An 18,975-nucleotide genomic window follows, 5' to 3' on the forward strand; every position below is an offset into this window, starting at 1 on the left:
CTGAGACTCATTTCCAATTAACTGGAAGTGGAGTTATAAAGTGGTAGACAGCCTTGGGAAAAAGAGCTCAGGGACAGGGCCCAGGCCCTGAGATCAAGCACAGACAGACACACAGGATGATTTTTCTAAATCATAATTTCCTAGTGAGCCTTTTTCCTCCTTCCTCGTCTAAGTCAACACAGAGGATCCCAGATCTGCTCGAGCACCTGAATAAATGAAACTGCAGACCGAGTGCTTTCACTTTTTTATTAACCATGTGAGACAACTGTGATCAGAAGGGGTCAGAAGGGGATGTGTGACTTGTGGGGAGACCACGGTGCTGGCTTCATGGCCGGCGACAAGTGGCACCTGTGGGCCTCGGGCCGTCACAGTGAGGCCCGGGAGCTGAGACTCCATCAGCAGCAGCAGCAAGGAGCTCAGGGGCTCAGAGAAAAGAAATCCCAGTAAGACAGCACTGTGGAGCTGGTCACCTCCTCGATCACCAAGCCAGGGAGGTGCTTCTTCACTTCCTGCAGGAGATTCTGCATCTTCTCGCTCGACTCACCCATCTTCAACCTAGAGGGCCAGAGGGCAGGGCTGCTGGGCACTTTGTTTCATTTCCAGCTGCCCAAAGAACCAAAATGCCTGCAAGAAGCTGTGTGCATGCACGTGCACCAGGCCTGGGACTTGAACCTATGGCCTGGGTGCTGTCCTGGAGCTTCTCTGCTCAAGGCTGGCACTCTACCCATTTTGAGCCACAGCTCCATGTCTGGCTTTTTGGTGGTTTGGGGGAGATAAGACTCTCAAGGTCTTTTGCAACCTGGTTTTGAACTGCAATCCTTAGCTCTCAGCCTCCTGTGTAGCTAGGACAGGTGTGAGCCACCAGTGTGCAAGCAGAAAAATTTTTTGGGGGGGAGGGAGCAGTCATGGGGCTTGAACTCTGGGCCTGGGCACTGTCCCTCAGCTCTTCAGCTCAAGCACACGGCACCACTTCCAGCTTTTTCTGTTTATGTGGTGCTGAGGAATCGAACCCAGGGCCCCATGCATGCAAGGCAAGCACTCTACCACTGAGCCACCTTCCCAGCCCAGGAAAAAAAAAATTGACCCAGGAAATAAGAATTCTTGCCAGGCAACTAAGGAGGCTGAGATCAGAAAATGGATCTGTATCAAGACTGTTCTCTTTGAGGGAAATGGGCCCGGTGAGAGAAACAAGCCATACCTGAGAATCTTCAGAGAAGTGCGGCTAGTTTTTAAAGCTTCCAAGATCACCTGGACTCCAGTCTTCCCCAAGTTATTCTGGCCCAGGTCCAGCATGTGCAGCTCCTGGTTGTCGTGGAGGGCCATCGCAAGCTCCTGGCAGTACAGAGGACTGATGGCACAGCCCCAGAGCCTGTGGGGGAAGAGAGCAACAACCCATGCTCCTCAGGGAGCAGCCACAGCTCTATAAATCCTGGCTATTCCTAAAGCCCAGATCAGAAGTTCAAGGCCCACCCAGCAAGAAGTTCATAAGACACCTCCATTCATGACCAATAGCTGGGTATGGTGGTGTGGGACCATCATTCCAGCTGCAACAGGAAGCATAAATAGGAAGATGGTCTACGCACACCCAGACAAAAAAAGACACTATCCTTAAAATAACCAGGGAAAAATACCAAAAAACCAACAAAAATAAAAGAGGCTGGGAGTGTGGGTCAAGTGGTAAGAATCGTCTAGCAAAGACCAGGCCCTCCAAGTTTGTTTCCTCTGGATACTGAAGTTTAAAAACAAAAAGCAGCCAGATACTGTTGTTTCATACCTATCATCCTAGCTACTCAGGAGGCTGAGATCTGAGGATCACGGTTCAAAGCCAGTCTGGGCAGTAAAGTCCATGAGACTATTATCTCCAGTAAACCACCAGAAAACAGTAAGTGGCATGTGGCTTAATCGGTAGAGCGCCAGCCTTGAGCGTAAGAGCTGAGGGATAGTGCCCAGGACCTAAGTTCAAGCCCCAGGATCAACGCAGGTACGCATGCACGCACCAATGTAACAGTTCTGAGCATGTATAAAATATTCATGTCATTATTCCCTAAACAATAGTTTACACAGGTTTTATAATTCCCCCAGAGATGATTTAAAGACTACAGGGTTTTGTTTTTTTTTTGTCATTCGTGGGGCTTGAACTCTGGGCTTGGGTGCTGTCCTTGCACTCAACTCTAGGTGAGTGCTCTACCACTTGAGCCATAGCACCACTTCTGGTTTTCTAATGGTTTATTGGACACAAGTGTCTCACAGACTTTCCTGCCCTGGCTGGCTTTGAACCGTGATCCTCAGATCTCAACCTCCTGTGTAGCTAGGATGACAGGCGTGAGCCATAGGTGCCTGGTGGCTTTCTTTCTTTTAAGTACAGGTCTCTAGCTTTGATCCATTCCACAAAATAAAGACCATAGGAGGATGTAGGTCATATGGTAGGTGAGAGGTGGGAAGTGGCACTGTGGCCTAAGTGTTAGAGCACTTGCCTTGAGCTGAAGAGTGGACTGACAACGCCCAAACCCAGAGTTCAACCCCCATGACCGACAAAAACAAAAAAACACCCTATATTCTAGTGGCTTTGTCTCTGCAACAAAGCTTAAGAGAAATGTCACCACCTAGATTCTCTTTCCAGCAGAGCGCCTGTCCCAAAGGACATTGTCAATGTATACATTTGGCAGAGACATGGTTGAGAGAAGACAGGGAGCTCACTGACAGGGCCCTGCCTTCTCTGGGGTTTGGGCCCTGTCCCCCAAGCTCCCTGAGTACTGGATGGGGGGGTCAGCCTCTGCTTCCTGATCATTGGGGCCTGAGAGAAGCAGAACTCAGCAGCCCCTTCAGTGGTTGATGAAGGACACAGCTAGGATGGCAAGATAGGAAGGAATCTAGGAGGAACAGGTTTCCCAATACCAACCCCAGGGTTCTCAGCATGGAATTTCCTCTCCTTAAGGCAACACAGAGCATCAAGAGACCACTGTCGATGAAATTCAGACTCAGGTCCAGGCTTGTGAGACTGCAGCCTGTCTGGAGAAGCCTGGAGAGGGGGCGGCAGCCATCTTTCCTGATGTTGCAGCGGCGCAACCTGTGGGACAATCAGAGAGGCGTGTCTTCCCTCTGTGGTGCAGCATGGAACCTGGGCTACAGAATTACACCATGTCTGCCTGGCCCAATTGCTAAAGGATGAAGCCATCCATGATTGTCACCTTGCAGCTCCTAGGTGGACAGTGTGTGCTGGCTCATCTTCAGCAGGGCTGCTGGGTTTGAACTCATTGGAGCCACTTCCAGCCCTTTCTGCGCTGCTCCTTTTTCACACAAGTCTGACTTCTGCCTAGCCCAATGCCTCCTCCCTCTACTGGCAAATAACGCCACATCCAGCTTTGTTTTCTCAAGATGAAGCATAGTTAAGCTTTGTCCTTGGCAGCCCTGGGATTACCCTCTTGAGCCCCACCCCGGACATCCTGAATGTGTCAGAGATCCTGTGTGTTCAGAGATGAAGGAAAAAATCATGGGGTGGGGTTGGGGATCTCAGATTTTGTGCTTAAGAATCAAGTTCACTTATCTTTTATTATATTTTGGTTTTTAAGAATTGAATTTAGCCAGAGCTGGTGGCTCATGCCTGTAATCCTGGATGCTCAGGAAGCTGAGATCTGAGGACTGCAGTTCAAACCCATCCTGAGCAGGAAGTCTTACCTCCAATGAACCCAAGTGGCGCTGTGGCTCAAGTGGTAGAGTGCTCACCTTGAGCGGAAGAGCTGAGAGACAGCGCCCAGGCCCAGAGTTCAAGACCCACGACCTCCAAAAAGACTTGAATTTGATTGGCCTAGTAAAATTGTGGTCTACCCCAAAAGTCCGCCACTCCTGACAACCTAAAACATCCATTATGCACTGACTTAGGAAACTAACACCTTTATATATCTTTACAATAAAAATCACAAACCAAAAAAAAAGGTTCTACTTCACATTGAAAAGCTGTAGATATTCTTAAAGCTTTTTTTGAGGGGGGAAGGGGTCAGTCATGGGACTTGAACAGCCTGGGCACTGTCCCTCAGCTCTTCAGCTCAAGGCAAGCGCTCTGCCACTTGAGCCACAGCAACACTTCTGGTTTTCTGGTGGTTTATAAGAGTCTCATGGACTTTCTTGCCCAGGCTGGCTTTGAACTGTGATTCTCAGAACTCAGCCTCCTGAGTAGCCAGGATGACAGGCGTGAGACCTACCAGCGCCCAGCCTAAAGGCTTTTTAACTTCCTGTCTGAGGATGGAGGGGTGGGACATTCCTGAGATGGTCTGGGGATGGACAGACATGGGTGTACACACATGCACACGTGCGCGCGCATGCACGCACGCGGCACACACACACACATACACACACACACACACACACACACACACACACACACACACACACAGCAGGGACTCACACCAGGCTCTGCAGTTGGCAGTCGGGGTGATTCAGGCCCTCACATAGGATTTTCACCCCCTCATCTCCGAGGTTATTGTTGGCCAGGCTCAGGTGGGTCAGCTGGCTGACGACAAGGGTGGATGCCAACTTCTTGCAGCAGGCCTGTGTGAGCTGACAGTTCTCCAGGCTGTCAGAGAAGCACAAGGGGAATGAGAGGGGAGAGCGGATTGGGGGAGGGAAGCCCCCAGCACGCTTGGCTCCTGGAAGCCTGGTGCCCCCTCCCCATCTCCTGCTCTCTCAGTGGCCCAGAGACTCACGACAGCTTCTGTATGGAGCAGAGAGGCTGCATCAGGGTCTCACACAGCAGCATAGAGCCCTGGTCCAGGATCTCATTGTCCGTGAGGTCCAGGGCCGTCAGGGATGGGCTGGCTTGGACGGCCAGGAAGAAGTTAGCCCACTGCTGGGGGGTTGCATGGCAGCAGGTGCCCAGCCTAGGGCAGAAAACCCAAGTTACACACCTGGGAGGCCTCGAGATAGGGCGCTGGGAGGGCCTCTCTGAACTGCCACCCTTTACCTCCCCCAGTCTCAGGCTCCTGACTGCCCCAATTCATCAGATCCGGCTCAAATGTGGCGCAGACACCTGCCTGGTCCGTGTACGGCCTCATCTCAAAGGGGCAAGTTAACACTAACACTCCCATGTCTCGCCACTCCATAGGCTAAACTGATTCTCACCTCAGGGACTGCAGGCCGCAGTGCTGGTTCTTCAGCATCTCCCCAAGCATCAGCAGCAGGCGTGCCCAGTCCTCCTGGATGCGCCCCTCCAGGGCCAGGTGGGTGAGGCTTTGCTTGCCGATGAGGCCCAGGCACAGAACTGGATAGATGAACTCGGGGGTGAGGTATTGGATCCTAAGAAAACAGACATAGCGTGGATTCCAGCAGTGGGGTACCATCCCCCCAATGAGTGCAAGCGTATATGGCCAGCTCTGGTTTCTTCAGGATCCCCTCTTCCACTGCCACAGGGAAGTCTAGAAGCCAGATTTCAGTTCCAATTCTGTGGGCAGGTGACCCAGGCACAAAGGCCCTGTCATAGCTACCAGAAACTTGCCAGACTGATTAGATCCCAGCTATCCACACATAGCAGCTCTGAGCAAGTCTTCATGGGGCTCCCAGGGAACAAAATAGGAAGTCAGGGGCCCGGGACAGGGGCTCATGCCTGTCATCCTAGCTGCTCAGGAGGCTGAGATCTGATCTGAAGGTCACGGTTTATCTGCAATAAGCTACTCAAAAAAGCTGGAAGTGGCTCAAGTGGTAGAGTGTTCACCTTGAGCAACAACAACAAAACAAAGGACCCAGGGGTGGGAATTGGGTATCACGACTGGTATTTGAACTCGGGGGCTCCCCCTGATGGAGCAGGAGAGCTCTCTACCCTTCTCACTGCTTCTGTTCTGAAGACCTGGCCAGGACCCCCAGAGGACACTCAGATCCTAGAGCTATACACTCAGCAGGCAGGCATGGCCCCCGCACCCACTTCCTCAGGTCCCAAGAAACTTTCTACTCACAGCACTTTATTGACAAGGCAGGTCTTGCTGCTCAGGTGTTGGCTGAGCACCTGCACTGAGGAGGAGCTCAGAAAGCTCTGGTTGATGGACAAGGTACTCAGGTTGGGGTTGGAGCACATCGAAGAGCAGAGATCCAGCCACAAGGAGAGGCAGCTGCTGTCAGACTGAAACCTACAACCAAGACCCATTGAGTCAGCCACTGGGCAGTAAGTCAGAGAGACTAACTCACCCCCTAAACCAGAACACGACCCTTCAACCCAGTCATTCTTTTATTTATTTACTGGTCCCGGGACTTGAACTCAGGGCCTAGGCCCTGTCCCTGAGCCCTTTTGTGCTGAAGGCTAGCTCTCTACCACTTGAACCCCAACACCACTTTTAGTTTTTTTGAGTCATTTATTGGAGGAAAAAAAAATCTCATGGGATTTTTCTGCCCCAGCTGGCTTTGAACCACAATCCTCATATCTCAGCTTCCTGAGCAATTAGGACGACAGGCAGGAGCCACAAGCACCCAGCTTCCAGGCATTCTTGACCTGGGACAGAGTTTTATTTCTAGAACTGTAAGGTTGTGACTTGGGTCTAGCAATTCATTTGCATGTCATTTTGAGCATAACTTAAAAAAAAAAATGGCCAGGCACCAGTGGCTCACACCTGTAATCCTAACTAATCAAGAGGCTGAGATCTGGAGATCTCCAGCCTGGGCAGGAATGTCTGTGAAACTCTTATCTCCAATGAACTACTAAGAAAAGGCAGCAAATAGCTCTGTGGTTCAAGTGGTAGAGTGCTAGCCTTGAGAAAGAAGCTCAGGGACAGTGCCCAGGCCCAGAGTTCAAGCCCCAGGAAAATTTAAAAAAAAACCCAGAAACTTAAAGAAATCATCTTCTGGAGCTGAGAAGGTGGCTCTGGTAGAGCGCTTGCCTTGCATGCCTGAGGCCCTGGGTTCGATTCCTCAGCATCACATAAGCAAAAAGAAAAAAGCCAGAAGTGGCTCTGTGGCTCAAGTGGTAGAGCGCTAGCTGAGGGACAGCGCCCAGGCCCAGAGTTGAGGTCCCAGGTCCAGACCCCCCCCCCAAAAAAAAAAGAATCATCTTCTGTTGACTTGAAAATACGGTTATTGTCGGTAGCTCACATCTGTAATCCTAGCTACTAAGAAGGCTGAAGTCTGAGGATCAAGGCTCAAAGCCAGCTTGGGCAGAAAAGTCCCCATGATACTGATCTTCAATTAACCACTCAAAAGCCAAAGTGGCGCTGCAGCTCAATGGTAGAACACTAGCCTTGAGCACAAAGGGACTTAGGGACAGCACCCACGGCCTGAGTTCAAATCCCACAACCAATAACAGGAAGAACATGGTTGTTTCAATGTTTGGTATAATGCCTAGGGCTGCTAATGCTAGTATATGCTTTGCACCCCAGCTGTTTGGGAGAGGATTAGTCTCAAGACCAGCCTTGGAAGACAGCGATATCTCAACAAATGCATATGCACGTCATGCTGTCCACACATGCCTGTTATGCCTGCTCCTTTGGAGGTATAAGCAGAGGACTATCCAGGCCTGGAAACTCATTCCAATCATACATAGCAGGTCATCTCCCATCTGAAGTGTGAGCCAGGATGAGAGCATAGCAGGAGACTAACCAACTAGTAAGGACAGACCACAGGAAACTCCCAACTGAACAGGACATGGGAGGAAGACAAGGCAAGGGGGGAGATGAAGATGGCAGAGTTAAACTGGGCTTACCTCCCATGCTTTAGGTAGAAGCTCAGCTGAGCGCCATCATTCTCCCGGAACAGCCCCCTGACCACCTGCACCGTGAGCTTGTGCAGGCCCGGGCAATGCTTGAGGCAGAAGGACGCGTGCAGGAGATCCTGGCGGCTCTTCAGGATCACAGACATTTCCTCAAAGGGTGCCAGTGCCTCCCTCACCAGCTCCTCATCCTGAGATTCGTAGAGCCAGCTAAAGACTTCACTCTGCTCCATCTGCAGGAGGAAGGGCCTGCTCTCCTCCGCCCCACACCCTAGCAGCTCCTGTCGGATCTCCAGGTCTATGTGGCAGCCAAAGGTCGCCTCCAGCTCCTGGGCCCTCTTCCTGTTTAGGAGGCCGAACAGGTAGTGGCCCGCATGGGCCAGGCCGGGGTTCCGTAGCCGGGCCTCTCTGGAGAACAGCTTACCCACATCTTCAATGTTGTCATCCCAGGGTTGGCGGCCTCGGCCTTCCCCATCCTGGGGCTTCAGGACATAGAACAGGGCGGCCAGGAACTGCTGGAGGACGGGGTAGATGAAGGAGTAACTGTAGTACCGATAGTTCAAGTCCTTCTGGATGAGGCACTTGTCCAGGAAGGGGTGCAAGCTGATCTCCTGCACCCCAAGTTTCTCCAAGTCTTCCAGGTAGAACACAGATGTCTGGGCCCACAGGCCCTGGGCAGCCAGGCGGCACAGGGTCTCCAGCCCAGGGGCCAGGGCACTGGGGCAGGAGCGGGGGTGGCAGAACTGGTCCTGGAAGAAGTGGAGGAGCAGGGCAGTGGAGGTCTGGCAGGCAGTGGTGGGATCCTCGCCCCTCTCCATCACTGGCTCCAGACATGTGCACAGCAGCCTGCACATGGAGGGCACCCGGCTCATGGCCAGCAGGGCTTCGTTGCTCTGCACAGCCTCCAGGGCTCTCTGGGCCTGGGCCTGGTCTCTGAAGTGCCTAAGGAAGAACTCCTGCGTATCCGCCTCTGAGAAGCCTGGGATGCTGCAGAACTGCGCCTGGCCCACCAGGGGTATGAGCTCCCGCAGGGTGCTGGGGGTTGTGGTGATCAGTAAGGTAGCATTGGGCACCAATGTCCCCTGCAGCAAGCTGCTTAGCAGGACTGGCACTGGGTTCTCTTCCAGCCAGTCCATGCAGAGATCAATCCTGGAGTCCAACCTGGGGATGCTCATCTTCTCCAAGCCATCGATGATGATCAGGGCTTCCTGGGGCTCCTCCAGGAACTGCACCACATCACTCTCCAGCTCAGGGAATTCATGGGAGAGCAGTTCCACCAGCGTGCAGGGTGCCATCTGGGCGAGCTCCCTGCAGCTCAGGTAGAAGACCCATGAGAAGAGGTGGGCCAGGCTGCCGTCTGCCCACTCCAGAACCAACTTCCTGGCCACGGTAGTCTTCCCAGCACCCGGGGGCCCATGTAGCACCACGGACCGCCCCCGGAGGATGACCTGCGGATCCAGAAATGGGATCAGATTCCGGTTTCTCTCTATGACTCCGGAGAGGTAGGTGTGGTCCAGACAAAATCGACTCTTCCAGAACCTAGCCAGGCTGTCTCTGGCATCACTCTGCCCTTCCGTGTTGTCTGGGGAGACATTCGAGAAGGGAAAAGCTGGTTATGTGTAGACTTCTCAGGAATAAAGACCATTCGCTCTGCACACCCCAAGACAAACCACTCACCTGGATTTTCCATCTCACCATTTTTCACTTCCTCCCCCTGTATTTGTTCTTCTATTCCCAGTGTCTCAACATCCTCTGTAAAAATAAAATAAAAAAGTAAAAAAATGATATATATCTTATATATATTAGAAAAAAGAGCATTCATTTGCTCTGCACACCACAAGACAGAAACCACTCACCTGGCTTTTCTGTCTCCCTGCATTTCAGTTCCTCTCCCTGCATTTGCTCTTCTATTACTGGTTTCTCAATGTCCTCTGTTAAAAAACCAAATGGGGGCTGGAAGGTAGCTCAGTGGCAGAGCGTTTCTCTTGCATGCATGAGGCCCTGGGTTCAATTCCTCAGCACCACATAAGAAAAAAGCCGGAAGTGGCGCTGTGGCTCAAGTGGTAGAGTGCTAGCCTTGAGCTGAAGAGCTGAGGGACAGTGCCCAGGCCCAGAGTTCAAGTCCCAGGAATGGCAATGTGTGTGTGTGTGTGTAATATATATAATACATATATACATACAAATACATACATATATACATATAATTACATGCATATATACGAATAATAATACATTATATGCCAGAAAAAGATGATTCACCCTGAATGTCACAAGAAAACCACTCACCTGACTTTTCCATCTCCCTGCATTTCAGTTCCTCCCGCTGCATTTGTTCTTCTATTACTGGTGTCTCAACATCCTCTGTTAAAAAACCAAATGGGGGCTGGGAAGGTGGCTCAGTGGTAGAGCACTTGCCTTGCATGCATGAGGCCCTGGGTTCAATTCCTCAGCACCACATAAGCAGAAAAAGCTGGAAGTGGTGCTGTAGCTTAAGTGTTAGAGCACTAGCCTTGAGCTGAAGAGCTGAGGGACAGCACCCAAGCCCAGAGTTCAAGTCCCAGGAATGGCAATATATATAAATATATATAATATATACATACAAATACATACATACATATATACATATAATTACATACATATATACAAATAATATATACACTATATGCCAGAAAAAGATGATTCACTCTGAATGTCACAAGAAAGAAACCACTCACCTGGCTTTTCTATCTCTCCACATTTCAGTTCTTCTCCCAGCATTTGTTCTTCTACTACTGGTGTCTCAACATCCTCTGTCAAAATTATATATTCTATAAACATATGTGTGTCAGAAAAAATGTGTTGCTCTACATACCACGAGACAGAAACCACTCACCTGGCTTTTCAATCTCCCCACATTTCAGTTCCTCCCCAAGCATTTGTTCTTCAATTACCAGTGTCTCAACATCCTCTGATTAAAAAAAAAAAAAAAGGAAGCTGGGCCCCAGTGGCTCACGCCTGTAATCCTAGCTACTCAGGAAGCTGAGATCTGAGTATCGTAGTTCAAAGCCAGCCTGAGCGGGAAAGTAAGGTCCAGGAAAGTCCGTGAAGCCCTTATCTCTAATAAACCACCAGGAAACCAGAAGTAGCACTGTAGCTAAAGTGGTAGAGCGCTCACCTTGAGCTGAAGAGCTGAGGGACAGCGTCCAGGCCCAGAGTTCAAGTCCCAGGAATGGCAATATATATATATATATATATATATATATATATATATATATAATACATATATATACAAATAATAATATATACATTATATGCCAGAAAAAGATGATTCACCCTGAATGTCACCAGAAAGAAACCACTCACCTGGCTTTTCTATCTCCCCACTTTTCAATTCTCCCTGCATTTGTTCTACTACCGGTGTCTCAACATCCTCTGTCAAAAAAATATTTTCTATAAATATATGTGTGCGTGTCAGAAAAAATGTGTTGCTCTGCCTACCACAAGACAGAAACCACTCACCTGGCTTTTCCATCTCCCCACATTTCAGTTCCTCCCCAAGCATTTGTTCTTCAATTAGTGTCTCAACATCCTCTGTTAAAAAAATAAAAAAAGGAGGGCTGGGAAGGTGGCTCAGTGGTAGAGCGCTTGCCTTGCAATGCATGAGGCCCTGTGTTCAATTCCCCAGCACCACATAAGCAAAAAGAAAAAAGCCGGAAGTGGCGCTGTGGCTCAAGTGGTAGAGCACTAGCCTTGAGCTGAAGAGCTGAGGGACAGCGCCCGGGCCCAGAGTTCAAGTACCGGGAATGGCAATATATATATATATATACATATATATATATATATACATATATATATATGTGTGTGTGTGTGTGTATACATAATGCATATATACATATAATTGCATATATATATATATATACACAAATAATATATACACTACATGCCAGAAAAAGATGATTCACCCAGAACGTCACAAGAAAGAAACCACTCACCTGGCTTTTCTATCTCCCCACATTTCAGTTCTTCTCCCTGCATTTGTTCTTCTACAACCGGTGTCTCAACATCCTCTGTCAAAAATATATATTCTATAAATATATGTATGTGTGTGTCAGAAAAAAATGTGTTGCTCTGCCTACCATGAGACAGAAACCACTCACCTGGCTTTTCCATCTCCCCACATTTCAGTTCCTCCCCAAGCATTTGTTCTTCAAATAGTGTCTCAACATCCTCTGTTAAAAAAATTAAAAAGGGGGCTTGGAAGGTGGCTCAGTGGTAGAGCGCTTGCCTTGCATACATGAGGCCCTGGGTTCGATTCCTCAGCACCACATAAGCAAAAAGAAGAAAGCCGGAAGTGGCGCTGTGGCTCAAGTGGTAGAGCGCTAGCCTTGAGCTGAAGAGCTGAGGGACAGCGTCCAGGCCCATAGTTCAGGCCCCAGGACCGGACCCAAAAAAATAAAAAAAATAAAAAATAAATAAAAAAATAAAAAAGGAAGCTGGTCCCCAGTGGCTCATGCCTGTAATCCTAGCTACTCAGGAAGCTGAGATCTGAGGATCGTGGTTCAAAGCCAGCCTGGGCAGGAAAGTCTGTGAAGCCCTTATCTCTAATAAACCACCAGGAAACCAGAAGTAGCACTGTAGCTCAAGTGGTAGATAGAGTGCTCACCTTGAGCTGAAGAGCTGAGGGACAGCACTCAGGCCCAGAGTTCAAGCCCCACAACCGACAAAAAAAAAGAAATAGGGGCTGGGAAGGTGGCTCAGTGGTAGAGTGCTTGCCTTGCATGCACAAGGCCCTGAGTTTAATTTCTCAGCACCATATAAGCAGGTAAAAGCCAGAAGTGGCACTGTGGCTCAAGTGGTAGGGCGCTAGCCTTGAGCTTAAGAGCTGAGCAGTGCCTAGGCCCAGAGTTCAAGCCCAGGCCAACAGAAAAAAAAAGTGGGGACTGGGAAGGTATCTCAGGGGTAGAGTGCTTGCCTTGCATACATGAAGTCCTGGGTTCAATTCCTCAGCACCACATAAGCCATAAGCAGAAAAAAGCTGGAACTGGTCTTGTGGATCAAGTGAGAGTGCTAGACTTGAGCAAAAGAGGCTCAGGGACAGTGCCTAGGCCCTGAGATCAAGCCCCAGGACTGGCAAAAAAAAAAAAAAAATTGTATGTTGGGCTGGGAAGGTGGCTCAGTGGTAGAGTGCTTGCCTTGCATGCTTGAGGCCCTGGGTCAGAAAAAGATAATTCAACCTGCATGTCAAAAACAGAAACCACTCACCTGACTTTTCTATCTCCCCACATTTCAGTTCTTCTCCCTGCATTTGTTCTATTACCGGTGTCTCAACATCTTCTGTAAAAAAAAAATGTCAGAAAAAGATGATTCAAGCCGGGCGCTGGTGGCTCACGCCTGTAATCCTACCTACTCAGGAGGCTGAGATCTGAGGATCGCGGTTCAAAGCCAGCCCGGGCAGGAGAGACCGTGAGACTCTTATCTCCAATAAACCACCAGAAAACCAGAAGTGGCGCTGTAGCTCAAGTGGTAGAGCGCTCGCCTTGAGCTGAAGAGCTGAGGAACATCGCTCAGGCCCAGAGTTCAAGCCCCATGACCGACCAAAAAAAAAAAAGAAAAAGATGATTCAGGGCTGGGAAGGTGGCTCAGTGGTAGAGCGCTTGCCTTGCATGCCTGAGGCCCTAAGTTCGATTCCTCAGCACCACATAAGCAAAAAGAAAAAAGCCAGAAGTGGCGCTGTGGCTCAAGTGGTAGAGCACTAGCCTTGAGCTGAAGAGCTGAGGGACAGCACCCAGGCCTAGAGTTCAGGCCTCATGACCGGACCCAGAAAACAAAAAAAAGAAAAGAAAAAGATGATTCATCCTGCATACAACAAGACAGAAACCACTCACCTGGCTTTTCCATCTCCCTGCATTTCAGTTCCTCACCCTGAATTTGTTCTTCTATTACTGATGTCTCAACATCCTCTGTTAAAAAAAAAATGGGGGGCACGGCTGGGAAGGTGGCTCAGTGGTAGAGTGCTTGCCTTGCATGCATGAGGCCCTGGGTTTGATTACTCAGAACACACACACACACACACACACACACACACACACACACACACACACACACACACACACACACACACACACACACACACACACACACACACACACACACACACACACACACACACACACACTAATATCAGAAAAAGACAATTCACCCTGCATGTCAAAGACAGAAACTGATCACCTGGATTTTCCATCTCACCATTTTTCACTTCATCTCCCTGCATCTGTTCTTCTGTTACCAGTGTCTCAACATCCTCTGTAAAAACAAAATAAAATAAAATTATATATATTATATACATATTAGAAAAAAGAGCATTCATTTGCTCTACACGCCACAAGACAAACTACTCACCTGGCTTTTCCTTCTGCCCACATTTCAGTTCCTGCCCCTGCATTTGTTCTTCACTTTCCAATATGTCAACATAGTCTGTAAAAATAAATTATGTTACATATATGTCTATATTTTGTGACTCCTGTCCTAAAAATCTGCAGCTGCCTAAAATACACTTAACCCTGTGGGAATACTGAGCAATGAGAGGAGAGGAAAGAACAGACAATACCGATAAATTCGAATGGAGAGTTGCAGCGGGAATCCATGGTGACAGGGGAGAGCCAGGAAACCAGAAATGAGCTGCTGGAGCTGGTGGGGGCCTAAATAGGGTCTTGGCCAGGGGGCAGGTCCTGGGAGCTGGCAGGTTTCAGTGACCTACACAGTCCAAGTCTCCACCCCGGCAGCTAGGAATTCAGGGAAGCCCATCACCTGGGGGGAGGGGTCACCTTCATCCGCCAAAACAAAATGGCCCCAGTTAAAGATAATTCCCTATGGTCCAATTCTAGTATCTTTATTTCAATATATGTGTATGTGTACATATGTATAAATGCGTGTACACACACACATACATACAGCCATGACACTCAGTGTTAGGAAAATGGAGGAGAAAGAAAAGAAACAGGCTGGACTTGATCATCCAACCAGCAAGGACTGTTTATTGAAGAACAGGGAAGGACAGCAACCTTCCCTTGGGATCAGAGATCTCGCCAAGGAGGTGGATGGATTTGGGGTCTTGCCTATAGGGGTCTTAATCAGGAAGCAGAAAATAAAAAAAAACAACAACAACAAACCAGGCTATGGTCTCTTGGGGGCAGGGCTGGCATGTGGCCAGGCTCAGGAGGGAATAAAAGCTGTGCCTGGGGTGAGGGAACTTTCAGTTAAGCCAAGGTCAGAATGACCTTCCAGCCGTCAAAGTCACACAGCACTCCTGGTGCTGGTTTTTGCTTGGTTTGGGGGAGATAAGGTGGGAGTCAATCTTAGCTCCTGGCTCCCAGGGCTCCTAGATTAAGCTTTAGGGTTGGTCCAGAAGGTCTCAAGTATTAAGTCTTCTTTATGGGACAACACATTGTAAGATGTAGCACATTACTGTTATAATAATTCACATCTCCATGGATAAAGACATCGTGGTATGCAAAAACAACAAAGTACTACTCTGCTGTTAAAAAAAAAAGAGAGAAATTTTGTTTCTTTTTAGGAAGAGGGATGCTATCAGGGTAGACTTCTGTTGGCTGAGGTAAGTCAACCTGGAATGCCAGGGAATGTATTCTGGTAGTGGGACTAGAACTCAGGACCTTGTGCTCTCTAAGCTTTTATGCTCAAGGCTAGCTTTCTACCTACCACTTAGCCACAGTGCCACTTCCAGCTTTCTGGTAGTTCATGGGAGATTAAGAGTCTCCTTGCCTCTCCTGCCTGGGCTGCCTTTGAACTGGAATCCTCCTATCTCAGCCTTCTGAAGAGTTTAGATGCTGGGCAGGAACTACTAGGTATAGGGCTGTTCCTAAGCCCCCAGGGTCCCCACCCTAGGTGGGGCCAGTGGATGGGTGGGGTACTTGCCCAGGATCTGAGGCAGCTCCATCTTCTCCAAGATAGACCAGATGGTCTTCCTGAGACTCGCCCTGGGCAGTCTGTCCTCCAGGATTTCAGCCAGTTTGCTACCACTGGCCTCTTCCACCTCATCCCAGGGGAAGATCCGCAGGTCCACGCCTGGCTCCATGAGGGGCTTCAGCAGAGATTTGAAGGTCCTTAACTCCTCATGGTCCAACTTGTCCAGAAGGTTCTTCAGGTTATACTGTGGCTTCAAAGACATCACAGGGCCCTAAGACAGCACTTAAGGATCAGGATTAAACAAGAATTGGGAGCAGAGGAAGAGAAAGCAGAGAACCAGCATCCTTGGGTAACATACTGCAGTTCTTAGGATTTCCCGACACTGACATTACATCCATTAACCAAACTAACAGAAAAAAAAAAAAAAAGCCAGGTGCTGTTGCTCACGCCTGTAATCCTAGCTACTGAGCTCCAATTAACCACCAGAAAACTGGAAGTGGTGCTATGGCTAAAGCAGTAGAGCACTTGTCTTGAGCTGAAAGGATAGCACCCAAGCCCAGAGTTCAAGCCTCATGACCGACCAAAAAAAAAATCACAAGACAGAGGCTATAGGTGAGTGAAGTGTTTGCCTTGAATGTTCAGGGCTTTGGGTTTGATCTCCAGCCCTGCAAACAGATATCATCAAAGTATCTATCAGGCTAGAAGCTGGTGGCTCCTGCCTGTCATTCTAGCTACTCAGAAGGCTGAGATCTGAGGATTGGGGTTCAATGCCAACCCAGGCAGGAAAGTCGATGAGACTCTCATCTCCAGTGAACCACCCAAAAACCGGAAGTGGTGCTGCTGTGGCTCAAAGTGGTAGAGTGTTAGCCTTGAGTAAAAAATGTTCAGAAAAAAAAAATGTGCGGCTGGGAAGGTGGCTCAGTGGTAGAGTGCTTGCCTTGCATGCATGAGGCCCTGGGTTCGATTCCTCAGCACCACATAAGCAGAAAAAAAAGCCAGAAGTGGCGCTGTGGCTCAAGTGGTAAGAGTCCTAGCCTTGAGCTGAAGAGCTGAGGGACAGCGCCCATGCCCAGAGTTCAGGCCCCACAACCAGACCCCCCCAAAAAAAAAATGTTCAGAGACAGTGCCCAGGCCTTGAGTTCAAACCCCATAACCACCACCAACAACAAAACACCCCTAATACCAATGGAATAGAATTGAAAACCCAGAAATGAACTTACAGACCTATAGCCATCTAATCTTTGATAAGGAAGCTAAAAAAATAGAATGGAAGAAAGACAGCCTCTTCAGTAAATGGTGCTGGCAAAATTAGTTAACTACTTGTAGAAAACTAAGCCTAGATCCTTATATATCACCCTGCACCAGAATCAACTCCAAATGGATCAAAGACCTCGGAGTCAAAGCAGACACTCTGAAAACATTACAGGATGGAATAGGAGAAACCCTAGGTCTCCTTGGCACAGGCCAAAATTTTCTGAATAGAGACCCAGAAACACAACAAATCAAAGAAAGGTTGGACAAATGGGATTGCATGAAATTGCAGAGCTTCTGCATGGCAAAGGACATAGCTAGTAAGATGAATAGAAAGCCCACGGATTGGGAGAAGATCTTCAATAGCCATACAACAATGAGATGTACAAGACATTATGTCGAAAAACGAACTTTACAACTTTGGCAGGGTGGGAGGATAGGGGGAGGTAGTGGTAGGAGGTGGGGAGTGGGGAGGTGGAGAGGGGAAGGGATGGGAAGAGGAAACAAAGGAGGAAGCAACAATGCTTATTAAGAAATGTACTCACTATCTTGCCCATGTAATTGTAACCCCTCTGTATGGTATTTTCACACACAAAAATGTAATAATAAAAATAAATGTTATAGAGTTTGAAATAAACACCCCTAATGCCCCCCAGAAAAGGAGCAGGGGGAGAGAAGAGCCAAACTTTTCTACCCACAGATTCTACATTCGTTGATTGAATCTATCAAGAAAACCTTGGCTAGGAAAAAAAAAATCACATGTGTTTCCTAACTTTCATGAGGACCCAGATTAGATCTCTAGCACCACAAATAGGAAATCAAAGTTGTGTCACAGCAGTTTATTGTACTGGGAATCACAGTTACCCAGGTAGGGCTTAAAATATAGAAGAAGAAGAAGCCAGGTGAGGTGGTTCACACCTATAATCCTAGCTACTCAGGAGACTTGAGATCTGAGGATGGAGATTGGATGCCAGCCCAGGCAGCGAAAGCATGTGAGAACTCTTATCTTCCAATTAACCAGCATAAGCCAAAGTGGAGCTGTGGCTCAAGTGGTGGAGGCAACCAGCCTTGAGTGTAAAAGCTAAGCAGAGCATAGTTCAAGCTCTAGTACCGTCACACACAACAAACAAAAGTAAAGAAATGACAGGGGAGAATGCCAGTTATTCTTAAGTAGTGTGCAAATAAGGGACTGGCGCAGCACAGGTTTGGGCGGATGCTGTGTGAAAACCAAAGCAAAGTAATATTCGGTCCTTTTCATAGTGCTGTGTACCCGGGAAATAATGTGTCTCTCACATCACCAGAAATAAGCCAGCTGCACCCTGAGCTCACACACATGTGGACGGCTCACTTGCTCAACAAAGCAAAGCCACGTGGGAAAACAAAACGGATGTGCAGTGCGTGCTAAAGGAACTCGACACTGCATAAAGCAGAAAGCCCTGCACAGGACGCTCAGCACTGTTCACAAGAGCCATGGACGGAAGCCACCGGGGTGCCTATCAACCTGTGTGTGGTGGAACAAAACATCCGTGCAGTTTACATGGCAGAGTATTATTCAACCATAAAGAAGAAATACAAAGCCGAACACCAGTGGCTCAGGCCGGTAATCCTAGCTATTCGGGAGGCCAAGATCTCAGGATCACAGTTTGAAGCCATCCAGCGCAGGCAATGCTGTGAGACTTGTGACTAACCAACCAAAAAAACTAGAAGTAGAGCTGCAGGTCAAGGTGGTAGAGTGCTAGCCTCAAGCAAAAGAAGATCAGGGACAGCGCCCAGGCCCAGGGGTCAGGTCCCAAGAACCAAAAACAAATAACATATTTTCAGGAAGATGAAATAAGCCAGATGCACAAAGACGATACTGTGTGCATTCTCACACACAGGGGCTAGACCTGAAGAGAGAAACGCAGGGTGGGGGTGGGGGCAATGGGAAGAAAAAAGTGAGGAACTTGGGAGATGAAGCCAAGGATGAGAGGGGGACCTGCAGAACTCGCAGAGCAGGGAGCACTGGAACCTGTCACGCTGCCTTCAGACAGCTGAAGAACAATAGATCATTCTAGATCCCTCCAATAGCCAACACCCACAGAACCAGGCCAAGCTGGGAACACAGAGGAAGGACAGGAAAGTCTTTGAGACTCTCTAGCTCC

At 48.7% G+C, this 18,975-nt stretch overlaps 1 protein-coding gene across 1 annotated transcript; it reads right to left on the reverse strand.

Moving 5' to 3' along the window:
• Positions 1–416: 416 nt before the first annotated feature.
• LOC122110585 (NACHT, LRR and PYD domains-containing protein 7-like) lies at positions 417–15,845 on the reverse strand. Its single transcript, XM_042683169.1, has 11 exons — positions 15,593–15,845; positions 9,968–10,042; positions 9,538–9,612; positions 7,676–9,263; positions 5,943–6,113; positions 5,116–5,289; positions 4,701–4,874; positions 4,403–4,570; positions 2,900–3,067; positions 1,199–1,369; positions 417–555 (listed from the first exon to the last, which is right to left on the reverse strand). Exons 1-11 carry the CDS (start codon positions 15,843–15,845, stop codon positions 417–419), a joined length of 3,156 nt encoding a protein of 1,051 aa, XP_042539103.1.
• Between the last annotated feature and the right edge of the window lie 3,130 nt (positions 15,846–18,975).

The sequence above is a fragment of the Dipodomys spectabilis genome, unplaced genomic scaffold, assembly GCF_019054845.1.
Source record: "Dipodomys spectabilis isolate Male_0828 unplaced genomic scaffold, ASM1905484v1 ptg000080l, whole genome shotgun sequence".
Taxonomy (NCBI): domain Eukaryota; kingdom Metazoa; phylum Chordata; class Mammalia; order Rodentia; family Heteromyidae; genus Dipodomys; species Dipodomys spectabilis.

Bases quoted from the DNA above. Each gene is read 5' to 3' on its own strand.
- LOC122110585 (XM_042683169.1), bottom strand. From the start codon at position 15,845: ATGTCTTTGAAGCCACAGTATAACCTGAAGAACCTTCTGGACAAGTTG. The intron at 4,571-4,700 runs GTGAGTCTCTGG...CTTCTCTGACAG, and splicing joins TGCTCCATACAGAAGCTGTC to CCTGGAGAACTGTCAGCTCA. The intron at 556-1,198 runs GTATGGCTTGTT...CTGGCCCTCTAG, and splicing joins ACTTCTCTGAAGATTCTCAG to GTTGAAGATGGGTGAGTCGA.